Source organism: Monopterus albus, unplaced genomic scaffold, assembly GCF_001952655.1.
Source record: "Monopterus albus unplaced genomic scaffold, M_albus_1.0 scaffold184.1, whole genome shotgun sequence".
In the NCBI taxonomy this organism is placed as follows: Eukaryota; Metazoa; Chordata; class Actinopteri; order Synbranchiformes; family Synbranchidae; genus Monopterus; species Monopterus albus.
In genome coordinates this window covers 186052-199132 of record NW_018128064.1, presented here as the reverse complement: position 1 = coordinate 199132, position 13081 = coordinate 186052, and the positions used below count along the sequence as shown (strand labels likewise).

Genomic DNA, 13081 nt, shown 5'->3' with positions numbered 1-13081 from the left:
ATATTGTCAGGAAGTGGAACACGCTGTCGTATACGCTGATCCAGAGCATCCCAAACATGCTCAATGGGTGGTGACTTGTCCGGTGAGTATGCTGGCCATGAAATGAACATTCAATTCACGGGCAACAGCTCTGGTGGACATTCCTGCAGTCAACATGCCAATTGCATGCTCCCTCAAAACCTGCGACATCTGTGGCATTGTACTGTGTGATGAAACTGTACATTTTAGAGTAGTCTTTTACTGTGGCCAGCCTAAGGCACAGCTGTGCAATAATCATGCTGTCTAATCAGCATCTTGATATGCCACAGCTGTGAGGTGGATGGATTATCTCGGCAAAGGACAAGTGCTCACTGACACAGATTTAGATTTGTGAAAATATTTGAGAGAAATTGTTGTAGATCTTTGAGTTCAGCTCGTGAAAAAAGGGGGCAAACACAAAAGTGTTGCGTTTATAATTTTGTTCAGTGTAGTTAAATTATTAGAATGAAAATTTAAAAATGAAATAGAATGTCCCATTTTCACTTGATTTAGCCTTTCAGTGTACATCTTAGTTAATCCACCAGTAACTCGAAGGTAAAACTGAATTGTGTGGTTCTTGAGGCTTTGTGAAAGTGAACCTTAAAAGTAGCTCATGGATTTAAAATTACATTTGCAATGATAAAATTCAAAGTGAACATTTCAAATACACACACGGAACAGAGGTTTGGATTGGGGTTTAAAATTAGCATTCATTTTCTTTTAACTTCTTGTTTATTGTTTAAAAACTCAACACAATAAACACAGTATTTAATGAATATTCATGGCTGTGTTTAACTGTATCGTGTGTAGGTGCTAGACATCGGTGACAGTCTCGCCATTCCGGATGAGTTCACAGAGGAGGAGAAGATGACTGGTCTGTGGTGGAAGCAGCTGACAGCGGGGGCCATGGCAGGGGCTGTGTCCCGTACAGGCACCGCCCCACTGGACAGAATCAAGGTCTTCATGCAGGTGTGTTATGACGTATCGTTTTCATTCATTATTTTCTTTAATCATATTTTGAATAATATCCTGGATAGGTTTGTTGGGTTGCAAGGTCCTTAAATGTGCTCATAAAGGGACAATAACTGTCGGACCAAACAAAAACTGTTTATTCAAAGCAGGGTGCAGTTATTTACAGTACATATGGAAAGTATTCAGACACTTTCAAGTTTTCTACATTTTATGTTCAGACTCAACTTTAAATGGATTCATTGCTTTTTTTCCCCTTATCACTCTACACACACTACTCCACAACCATAAAGTGAAAACAGGTTTTTAGAGTGTTTTGTTAATTTATTAAAAATAAAAGACTAAAATATCCCATTTACATAAGAGATCTGGAACCACCACCAGTCTTCACAGATCTGGCCACCCAGCCAAACTGAGTAATCGGGGACAAAGGGCCTTGGTCAGACAGGTGACCAAGAACCCAAGGGTCATTATGAATGAGATCCAGAGTTTCTTTCTGGAGTGTGGAGAACCTCATCGAAGAACAACCATCACCACAGCACTCCACCAGACAGGCCTCTATGGTACAGTGGCCAGACAGAAGCCATTGCTCACTAAAAGGCACATGACAGCCCGCTAGGAGTTTGTCAAAAGGCACCTGAAGGACTCAGAAACAAAATCTGCTGGTCTGATGAAACAAAGACTCAACTATTTGTCCACAATTACCAACAGCGAATGGAGAAAACCAGGCACTAGCATTACCTCATTAATACCTTCCTTACAGTCAAACACAGTGGTGGCAGCATCAGGCTGTGGGGAGGTGTTTCTGTGGCTGACTAGTCAGGATAGAGGGAAGGATGGATGCAGAAAAATATAGAGCACATCAGAATAAAAACCTTCTCCAGAGTGCTCAGGATCTCAGGCTGGGGTGAAGGTTTACATTTCAACAGGACAACGACCCGAAGTATATCACCAAGAAAACACGAGTGGCTTCAGGAAAACGCTGTGAAAGTCCTGGAGTGGCCCAGCCGGAGTCCGGACCTGAACCTAATAGAACATCTCTGGAAAGACCTGAAAATGGCCGTGCACCAGCGCTCACCAACCAACATGACTTTCAGAAACTCTGTCAAGAACAATGGAAGAAATTTCCAAAAGAAAGGTACCAGGCTTGTAGCTTCATTCTCAAGAAGACTTGAGGCTGTCATTGCTGCCAAAAGCTCTTTAACCAAGTACTAAGTGAAGGGTCTGAATACTTTCTTTACACACTGTATGTGTTGTTGGCTGAAATGGCACCGAAATAGAACAGAATGGCAAGAAACTGCTCTCTAAGTGCTAGACAGTGTGACAAATGTGATAAGTAATTCCCAAATTGAGGTGTTAAATTGTTTTTAATTTACATACTGCTTGTAACGCACCACAACTATGGCTTTACATTTTAGTTGTTGTTATTTACAGGTGCATTCCTCCAAGAGCAATGAAATCAGCCTGGTTGGTGGTTTTAAGCAAATGATAAAAGAAGGAGGTGTGACATCTCTGTGGAGAGGAAATGGTATTAATGTCCTGAAGATCGCCCCCGAGACAGCCATTAAATTCATGGCCTATGAGCAGGTAATTTCGTTTCCATCCCTCAGCTTTGGCTGCAGTCACCCAAATAAGGAGTTTTATAGACTAATTTTGTTTTTATCACCTGAGCAGTCACTGTGTCATCATGCTGAACTCCTGTGTCACTTTGTTTCATCAGTATAAGAAGCTGTTGTCTAGTGAACCAGGGAAGGTCAAGACCCATGAGAGGTTCATGGCTGGGTCACTGGCTGGAGCCACAGCACAAACCACCATCTACCCCATGGAGGTGAGCAGAGGTGGAGACATTTAAAGGTGTAGCTATGGCTTGTTTAATATCTGAGCACTGAGAGTGACACGCCTGTGGAAAATCTGCAGGCATGCACATTTGTGTTTTCATTTTAAGGGCATTTTTACCATTGGTCTCAGAGAAGGTTGAGGATAGAAACAGGTGGTCCTGAAGAACGAACAGCACTGAGCGCCACACGTTATGACAAAAATTATGATCAACAGTTGTTGAATTATCCATCCTAGGTGATGAAAACCCGTCTGACCCTGAGGAAGACCGGACAGTACTCAGGAATGTTTGACTGTGCCAAGAAGATCCTGAAGAACGAGGGAGTGAAGGCGTTTTACAAGGGCTATGTTCCCAATATTCTGGGCATCATTCCCTACGCTGGGATCGATCTGGCAATCTACGAGGTATGTGGGGATTGTTCACTCCCATGTGGAAAATGCTGATGCAAAGCTGTACTTCCATACACAACAGCATCTATCATTAAGAGAGTTGCTGCTTGGTATGTTGTATAGACTTCACTACTACTACTACTAACACTCCTTTGTCACACACACATCCTTATGCTCACCAGAGCTTGAAGAACATCTGGTTGTCCAAGTACGCCAAAGACACAGCCAACCCAGGTATTCTGGTGCTGCTGGGCTGTGGCACCATATCCAGTACGTGTGGGCAACTGGCCAGCTACCCTCTGGCTCTGATCCGCACCAGGATGCAGGCACAAGGTATAGTGAACCAAAAATTGTGGGTTAAATAAAAACTTGAATACAAAATGCTCTTGACATTTTATAATTACTTTTTTTTAAAATAAATTTAAATTCCCTTACCCAGTAATAATTGAGCAGCAAATCATTAAGTAAAAGCTGCAAAACAAGAATAAAGAAATACTCAATTACGGCAAAAAGGCACGCATTCAAAAATATTCAGTAAGAGTATTATCAGCAAAATGTAATTGAAGTAGGACTGGGCAATATAGAGTGAAAACTATAGGTACATAAGCATTAAACATGACAGAAATTAAATCCGTTTTTATTCATCATCTGATTTTGACGCTCTTTTCTCAGCGTCTGTTGAGGGCTCAGAGCAGATGCCCATGAGCCGGATGGTGAAGAAGATTCTGCGTAAGGATGGATTCTTTGGATTTTACCGCGGCATCTTGCCTAATTTCATGAAAGTCATACCGGCTGTCAGCATCAGCTATGTGGTGTATGAATACATGAGGTCTGGTCTAGGTATTCAAAAGTAGGCAGCAGAGTCATCTGTGACTGTGTGTGTCTATGATAGTGTAGAAAGATGTACAGTAATCCTTTTTTTTTTTCCAAAACACTTTCATTCGTAGAGAAACTCATGTTAAAAATGTGTTTACTTGTTGGTCACCAAAGTCTGGACTCAAACTGCTGCAGGTGGCGCCATTGTAGATGTTTTAAATGATTGCAGTCTCCAACAACATTTCCAGCTGCATGGAGTTTGTCCAAGATATTTTTACAATGCACCCAGTGCTTTGAGGCACTGTCAGAATCAGGGCAAAGTTTGGGTCAAATGACTTTACGTTTAATCAGCCAAAGAGGTGGATGTTAACAATTCTGAAAAGAAAGCATTTGGAGGGTTCAGTTCTCCATAATATCGTGTAAAATGTCCATTGTGGGTGCCATTTTGAAGTGCAATACTGTATTTACACTTTGGACATTTACTATTATGTTTGAGATGAGTAGCTACAGCATGGGATTTTGGGAATGGAGTTCACTCAAGAGTTGTTGGTTCCACATCATTATTGCACCTTTTCAGTGGTGAATAGGGGAATAATGTGCCTTAGATTATGATTTTTTTTCTCTATGGATTCCACCCTCACTTTTTTGCCTTTCAAATATTTGGTTAATATATACTGGTGTTTACATTAATAAAACATTTGAATACAAAAAGATGAATACTATATTCCAATATGGTTAAATATATAAGAATATTCTCCGTCTTCAAAGTGGCATATTATTTATGTCCATTGTGATCTTAAAAGCTCCGGGATTTGATTTTTCTAAACTGAATACAAACCTTAGGTGTGGTGCTCGTTGATGATTGGACTGGAGGCTTTAAATGCACCACAGATTAGTCCGGTTTAGATCTTATGTAATACCCTTTTACTCAGTGATGTCAGTACTCCTGACTTGGGCTGTCTAATCCTAGGCATGGAAAAGGATACCACTACGGTGGCTCTGCTAATTTGCTGTACTAAATGAAGGGACTGAAGAAGATAACTGCATTTCAGGCTCTTCACTCCGTGCAGAACAACTCAGAACATCACTAATTAAGGCATCATTTTGGACTCTGGTAACCGAGAATTTGAAAAATCTATAAAAGGCTATAAACAGAAATTATCATCATCATGTTCACACACCCTAATTACAATGGGTACACATGAAATATTGACCATTTTTCTATTTAGGTTTTACATAAGTCAGTTTATGGCAAGATTTATAACACGCAACTCCGAACAAAAGCATCAGCCAGTTACAACCAAAGCAAAATGCGGTGCAACACAGGAATTTATTGTCCAGCTTTTTACAATTTTAATATTTTTATATTATTTAATCTGAGAAAAGTTTCTTTGGTGGGTACATTACACTCATTATGAGCGTTCCGAGAAAAGTTTCTTTGGTGGGTACATTACACTAATTATGAGCGTTCCGATGAGAGAAAAAATTGCCACGGTGGTCATAACGGCACGCAGTGCTTTGAACCAGCTCGGGTAAGTAGGCAGCAGAGAGAGATCATAATGCAGCGAGATTCCAAGTCCCATGATAACCATGATGACTGCAGAAGCGATGCTGTCGCTCATCAGCATGGCCGCCCAGGCTAACAAGCAGGGAACCATACTATTTGCCAGGTTCCGCCAGTCAGGTTTGGCTGGGCTGCTCTCAGGAAGAGCAAATCCCCAGCGAGCTCCACCCAGGAAGGAAACAATGGAGGCACTGTAAGCTAACTGTGCATAGGCCAACTCTGGGATGTATATCTCAGTCAGAGCCATGAACAGAGTAGGGGAAACAAAGGGGATCAGCCCTGCAAACCCCAAGTAAAGAGCAGGTTTTGGACTCTTCCACAAGTCCTTCATGTCATAGCGTAGCAGATCCAGCTCTCTGGGAGGAGGTTCAGGCTTTGGTCGCTTCTTAAGCCTCACAGCGGAAGAGTGGAAACACTGGTTCCTCATTAATGGAGCAACAGGGGTCCTTAGGAGGGGCTCAATCCTCATGCAACCAAGGACAGCAGGGGATTTTAAACATCCAGTGTCTCTATTTGTGGAGGAGGCCCAGCTGGTCTGCAGGGAGCCAGATGTACCATTAGAAGCTCCAGTCAGGGCTGATGTCCAGCATCTTTGTGGAGAACCTGCCCAGTGCAATACCTAAGGAAAAAAAACACACATTAAAATTCTAATCAAAGTTTTGTTATTTGTTAGTGGTTATTTATTCTGACAATGGTGCTTTGTAAATGGGGACATCACAAATAGTCCATTACCTTCTGGGCAGCAAAGGTGCTTCTTCTAAATATAACAGAGAGCATCTGAAAAATGGAACCAAGGTGAGGCAGATTAAAAACACACAATAAAGATTAATGTACTCAATCAATATGGAAAAGAAAAAAAAGTAGAAAAGAGCAATTTGTTGTCTTTTGACACTTTTCTTAATCATCAGTCTATACATTTTCAGAAAGTATAGAAAAATGTCCAGCAGTCAGTTGTCAGCTGAATGTTTTGACTAACAGTTAAAAACCAAAACATATTTACTATCACAGAAGACAAAGCAAACTGGAAAATAAGCATATTTGAGAAGCTGAAACCAGATATCTTTTCTTTTTCTATTTCTTATTTTGTTTTACAATGTATTTTAGCAGTTAAACATGTACACATTTATCTCTCGTTATAGTGCCATGACAGGTAACGTTGGGACTTTAAACTGCTAAGTGGCTAGCGTTTGGCACAACATATACAACAACATTAACAACTGGTGCTACACAGCTGAAGCTTACACAAATATAAGTCACATTCCTGTAATACAAACCATATAATTGCCATTGTTTCAGGTTGAAACTTACCTCCGTTATGTTATTTTTACCCAGGATCAGGAAGCTGGTAAAACGCTTGTACGCGGTTTATTTCTTCCGTGTTCGACAAGTGACATCCCGGTCTCCATAACATCAGTTCTGATCAAGTACACTCTTAAAAGAAGCAAGATTTCTTCATACATCATTATTAGTTTTATAATAAAGGGTTTTTTGCTATAAATGTAAAGGTGTACATAAATAGGTTGAAACTGGTCCTATTTGATTCATTTTTATATCTCCGAAGACGCTCTGTGATCGATTTACATGACTGATAAAAGAGTGCATCGCTCAGTGTCCTTCAAATTAATAGGTGGGCCTAAGTATTAGTTTACTAGGCAATTTATTCTGAGCTTTTACTGAGAGTTTTCGGCAGTGATATAACTATAACTAACCATAGAACTCCAAACCTGAGAAATAATTTTTAAAAACAATGTCATTATTAACAAATCGTTAACATAGGCAGTACCTCTGTAGATGCACGAAGCTACTATGACCTGAAAATACTGAAATTGTTCCTAACAGTGGTAAATGAAAATAATAACAAAAAAAATTGTGAACCCACAAAATAGCATGAAATCAAATGAATCATTCATAGGCTTACAGAAATATATTCTTTAATAGCACAGCCAACGAATTAATAACTCATGAGAAGGCCTACATTTGTATGTGTGCATAAAATAGAAGTGCTAAATCCCAGTGATAGTTACGTCAATGCTCATAATGAGTAGTCTAACAAATAATGTCAGTGTATAACATTTATCTGTGGCACAACATCACGGACTGAGACACCAAGGAGTTTGTTGTGGAAAGACATTATGACACACTTTATATAGCCATGGATACCAGCTGTGCTGAAGTCTTGCAGCAAACAAAACTAAAATGGGGACGTCATGTGACAAAAGAGAAAGACATCTTAATGAGGAGGCAATGTTTATTTCTCTATATATGTTTGTTTGATTATTTAAAAAACTATATTTAAAGGAATCCTTTCTTGTGGTCATATTTGTTTTTCATCTATATCTTGGAAATAAGACCACCTTTATTTACTGATTTAATGCAAGAGAGTAAATGGTAAACTTTTTAAATGAGAGCTCTGTCATTTCACAGGTGCTGTAATCATTGAGCTCACATTGCTACAGTATATAGTAGAAAAAGCCATAAACTATTTCCATCCTCTAAAAACAGAGTAAATACAGGGAAAACAGCTGCCTTCAGACTCTCATAGCTGCAGGAAACGCTCAGACAGCTCCATTCTGAAAGACAAACATTATTATTTCCATGTAGTTCATTCTCAAAATGTAACCCTCACACCACCGTATAAGCAATTAGATAATTCACAGATCCATGTTTATGAGTTATTCTCAGCTGACTTCAAACAACCAAGCTAATATGGTATGTCAAATTTGGCATTAGGTAGGGGACTATATTAGATTTGAATTATTAGAATTTATGTGGATATGTGGTTTAGTGAGATCCTTTTTGCTTTTCTATTCTTTCCTTTAGTAGTCAGGTAAATGCAAAGTATCACTGGCATCAATATTAGTCTTTATTTCTGGTGAAAAGTAGATACTGACCTCTCCACAGCAGCCACAGCAGTCTCCACACAGAGCTCCCAGCAGGCCATTCACCACCTGCACAGCACACAGCACCATCTGGATCAAACCCATGACCAGCAGCACAGAGAACAGACCCAGATGCCAGGACACCACCTTGTCCGGCTCTAAACACAGCGACTGGACAGTATTGTTGGCCAGGTAATCTCTGAAGAGGGAGAGTGATAAAGACACAGCATGTTTTTAACAGTAGTCATTTAGGTTTTGTTAATTGCAGGTAAATTAATGGGTGAGCACAGTGGTTTACAAACACTTGAATGGTTTGTTATCACAAGCTACAGTACCAGTTACTTCTGGATTAAAAGAGTGAACCACAGCAATGGTAGCAGCAACAGATTGATGTGTTTCTTAAGGCAAACTCCTTTGTTGGATGACTTAAACAATAAAATGTATGGTTAATCACTTAACTCTTCTGTATATCTACACATACCGTATGTGACCTCAGCAAAACTGAGGTGACTGTCTGTGCTGCTCCAGAAACAGTGAACCTGTTGCTCTAGATAAGCCACACATCTCACTGTGAGCAGTTTGTTCCTTCATGAAAATGACAATTTACTTCAAATGTGGCCGTAATTTTTAGCAGAACCCCATCATTACTTTGGTGATTACACACATAATATAAAATAAAGTGTTTTACTACTTCATTATTTTGGCATACATATTCTCCCTGTGCCTGTGTGGGTTCTCTTCAGGTGCTCCAGCTTCCTCCCACAGTTCAAAGACATGCAGCTTAGGTTGATTGGTGACTCTAAATTACCCATAGGAGTGAGGTTGAGTGTGTGTGGTTGTTTGTCTCTAAGTGTCAGCCCTGTGATAGACTGGCGATCTGTTCAGGGTGGACCCGGCCTCTCGTCCACTGTCAGCTAGGATTGGCTCCAGCCCTCTGCAACCCTATTAAGGATGAGCGGCATAGATAATGGATGGATTATTTTGGGGTGTCTCACCCATTTGAGAAGGGCTGGCCCCATGTTTCTGTGCCATTCGTGTAAAACAGACACTTGGGTCCACTGTTGATGGCCACGGCCGAAACTATAACCGAGTAACCCGCACCCAAAACGCCCACTGCTGCAAATAGTATAGAGCTCAGCATCTACAAAGAGAGTGAAGAAGATGAAGGAAAGAACAGTTTGTTATATTAGGAATACATTTAACAATCTCACGTTTAATTTCATAAATAATGACAAGAATAAAGTTTGTGTGCTGAGGGGCACAGCCAACAGAGAGGTACTGAGATGGACTGTGTGTGTGTTTCTGTGCAGTAATCTGACTGACTTTTGTTTGCTGATTATCTCCTCACACACATTCCTGAAATATCAATCAGTGTGTCTACAACAGCACAATACCTCCTCTGTGTGGGAAAGTAAAGTGAAACTCCCACCAGAGGAATTTTAGTGACAGTGATCGAAATCTCATTAATTTATGTGCATGTGTGTGCACATTTATTGCTGTGTAAATCATGGTTGGTGTGTGTGTGTGTGTGTGTGTGTGTGTTCACAGTGCTAAATATATTCATTTTCCACAGAGTCAACACATCACAGGCAATGTGCAGTAGATCCACAGCTAGTTGAAATGATGATAGCTTTAATTTTCGTTTGTTAAGACATTCAAAAGGCTTATTATTTTTTACCCAATTTCACCATAAAATCTTTAGTCAGAGCACATGGTCAGAAAAAACGTGCAATGATTAATTTACTTAAGTGCAAAATCTATCTTCTTCTTTACCTGCTGTATATTGTTGAAACAATTTTTGTCTTTCAAGCATCTTTTTTTAACATAAAAGTCTGGCTTTTGTTTTTGTTTTTTCCAGTTTATTTGGTCTCACACTGGGTTGACAGTACCTTTACTGGGATTATTTTTCCCAACTTAGCTGATTTTTTGTGTATTTATTGTTGTATATTCTGTGTGATGTAAAAACCTAACTTGAGGGACCGCACATGGTTTCCTATGCAGTGTATATCTATGCCTGTGCAAATGGCTAGAAAGAATTTTGACCTTAGCTGTCAGGTATATGAAACACTGGACCTGATGGTTTACATGAATATTTTTGCTTCTTCAAAGTGTATTTTATGAATATGTGCAATGTACTGTCTATTGGGCCCCTTGGCATCATGGGACCTGCAGTTTTTTGGTCGCTACCATAGAATTGCCACACAGCCACAGCTGTAAATAATTATGATGATTAGTTGAACAGTGAAATGTCTCCTCACCGCAAATCTCCGCCCACAGCTTTCATTGCCACAGCAACCGCAGCAGTCATTGTTTTTCAGACCAAGAAAGACCAGAGCTGGGAAGATCATCTGTTGACAAAAAACACACCACAGGTTCACACATGCCAGTGACTCAGGTGAGCAGATGATGAATTACTTGTTCCAGGAGTGGACTGAATGCTCCACTGTATGTACTAAAATATGCAGTTTTATAAATAGTTCATGAACCTGCTACACTGGTTTCCACAACTTCTTCAACTTTTTGACCAGAATAATTTGAAAGATGCTATAAACATAAAAAGTCAACATGTACAGTAGTGACTTCACACTGTTTCATGTATACATTAAAAAGCATTTCTAGGATGATCTTGTTTTATTCCGGTATTTCTAATGTGAACTAGCTTTACTGTACAAGCTCTAATGACATCATTAACTCCTTTAGGCGAAGCTGTGCACTTCACATAAAAGACAGATAAAATGATTGATTCATTGATCATTTAAATGATTTCTTTACCAGGCAGAAATGCTAAACATTCCCACATTTTAAATGTGAGGATTTTGTTTTAATGAAAAAATACAGATAAAAGAATTTTAAAACATGTATGGAATATTAATGGGCTTTAAAAATATATATTTTCTGACATTTTATTGAACAACTAACTAATAATCAAGAAACTGACAGATTGTAATTTATAATGAAAATAATCATCAGTAGCAGCCTTCATAATATTAAGTAGTTTATGATATACTTTGTACTGTACATGAGCACACAAATACACATGCAGACAAACATGAAGACAAAAATACTGTATCTATTGTACACTTTGGTGGTAAATTTTCAATTTGAAAAAACAAATCAACAGAATCCAGAAAGGCTATTTTCATTGCTGATAAAGGTCATCCATAGTGGGTTTCACCAGCTGCTACCGTCTTTGCTGTAACACTAATGTACTCACCAATACTCCAGATCCCAGAATGCCTCCAAAGTACCAGACCTGCTCTGTGATGTGTTCACTCTCCACAGACTTTCCACCGGGAAAGAAGAGCAGGATGTTGCACAGCACACATACAATTGACAGAGGCATCAGAGTGATCCCCAGACACCTGGCAAAATTGCCTGAACACATTCTTCCACGGATGCTTCAACTGCCTCTAGTAGTAAAAACTACAAAATACTGTGGGCTTCAGAACTCTACCTACACTGGTATTTCAACTGAATTATCTCAAACTGACAGGACAATGATGTATCAGTTCTAAAATAGAAGTTTGGACTTTGATCTGGCTCAGTTTGTCCACTCCGAGTTGGTCAGATGTTAGAATATGAGATACCACCTGTGCTTTTCTGGCTGAGTGTTAGTCCGATGTATTGCCTCCGACTTCAACTTCCCAACAACTCCTAGTAATATTTCTCACACCTCTTTGGTTTAGTTGTTTCTTTAAAAAGCTCTGTCTAGTTTTCTGTATCTACTGGATGATCCTGTCTGCTGAGCCTGTCCTGTTTCTGATGATATGGATGTTGCTATAGTTGAGGCTTTATAGCCCCCCTCCACCCATCTCTGTGTGCTCTCACTGCTCACACACACTTAAAAAAAACACACATGCACACACTTGTGGTTGCACAAAACAGATACGGAGCCATTAATGTGCACAGAGACACCCCAATGGAGACACGCTGGTTAATGTTCTACCAAGTGTTTGGAGAAAAGGAAGTGGCAGAATGTTGGTCGATCAGCAGCGCCCTGATGGAAAATCAACCCCTACCACAAGTTCAATATTAACACAATAGAGCTCTTCATTAGTAAGGATTGTTTAAAATTTAACTCTCAATGTATATAATGTCTCATAGGACTGTAATAACCTGACAGGTGAGAAACTTGAGTATGATGATTCTGAGCAAAATCCACTCTAAATTGTATTATTCTAAGAAATTATGTTTTTAGATTTATAAGGAAATGAAAATTTCATACATCCAAATACAACAACACACTGTAAAAATGCAATGCTCTTAGGGTCACAATAAAAGATGCCTAGTTTATCACTGTTATAATCCTTATGGGACCCAGTTGCCACCACTCATGATTTTTTCTTTTCATAGAGGGAGTTTGTCAGTGCTTCAAAGCCACAACAAGCATCAAAAGAAACATATGACAAAGTATTGTACACAACAAATAGCTCATCCAATCATGTTCCCTCTCAAATGACTTCTGGTTTAAAGTTAAAACATCAATAAAAATTCAGCCTTAAATTAAAATAAAAAAGATTTCAAATGAAACTGTCACCTAGAAGCAATTTGCTTTTAAATGTTATTCAAATGTAACAACATGAATTATATGTTAAAATGTTTATAAAAT

General features: G+C 39.3%; 3 protein-coding genes across 3 annotated transcripts in view; 1 reads left to right on the top strand and 2 right to left on the bottom strand.

Moving 5' to 3' along the window:
* The window catches only part of slc25a24 (solute carrier family 25 member 24), an 11138-nt gene extending 5862 nt beyond the window's left edge, over window positions 1-5276 (top strand). Inside the window, exons 5-10 of the mRNA XM_020617080.1 lie at window positions 829-987; window positions 2422-2574; window positions 2708-2815; window positions 3061-3228; window positions 3396-3546; window positions 3886-5276. Coding sequence (XP_020472736.1) covers window positions 829-987; window positions 2422-2574; window positions 2708-2815; window positions 3061-3228; window positions 3396-3546; window positions 3886-4067 — 921 coding nt within the window. The 3' untranslated portion in view covers window positions 4068-5276. The remainder of the gene's footprint in view (window positions 1-828; window positions 988-2421; window positions 2575-2707; window positions 2816-3060; window positions 3229-3395; window positions 3547-3885) is intronic.
* Window positions 5277-5360: 84 nt separating this feature from the next.
* Window positions 5361-7115, bottom strand: LOC109969881 (transmembrane protein 69-like). Its single transcript, XM_020617081.1, has 3 exons — window positions 6902-7115; window positions 6326-6370; window positions 5361-6212 (listed from the first exon to the last, which is right to left on the bottom strand). Exons 2-3 carry the CDS (start codon window positions 6368-6370, stop codon window positions 5442-5444), a joined length of 816 nt encoding a protein of 271 aa, XP_020472737.1. The 5' UTR covers window positions 6902-7115; the 3' UTR covers window positions 5361-5441.
* Window positions 7116-7560: 445 nt separating this feature from the next.
* Window positions 7561-12963, bottom strand: tm4sf4 (transmembrane 4 L six family member 4). Its single transcript, XM_020617064.1, has 5 exons — window positions 11687-12963; window positions 10731-10820; window positions 9468-9613; window positions 8485-8671; window positions 7561-8163 (listed from the first exon to the last, which is right to left on the bottom strand). Exons 1-5 carry the CDS (start codon window positions 11855-11857, stop codon window positions 8149-8151), a joined length of 609 nt encoding a protein of 202 aa, XP_020472720.1. The 5' UTR covers window positions 11858-12963; the 3' UTR covers window positions 7561-8148.
* Between the last annotated feature and the right edge of the window lie 118 nt (window positions 12964-13081).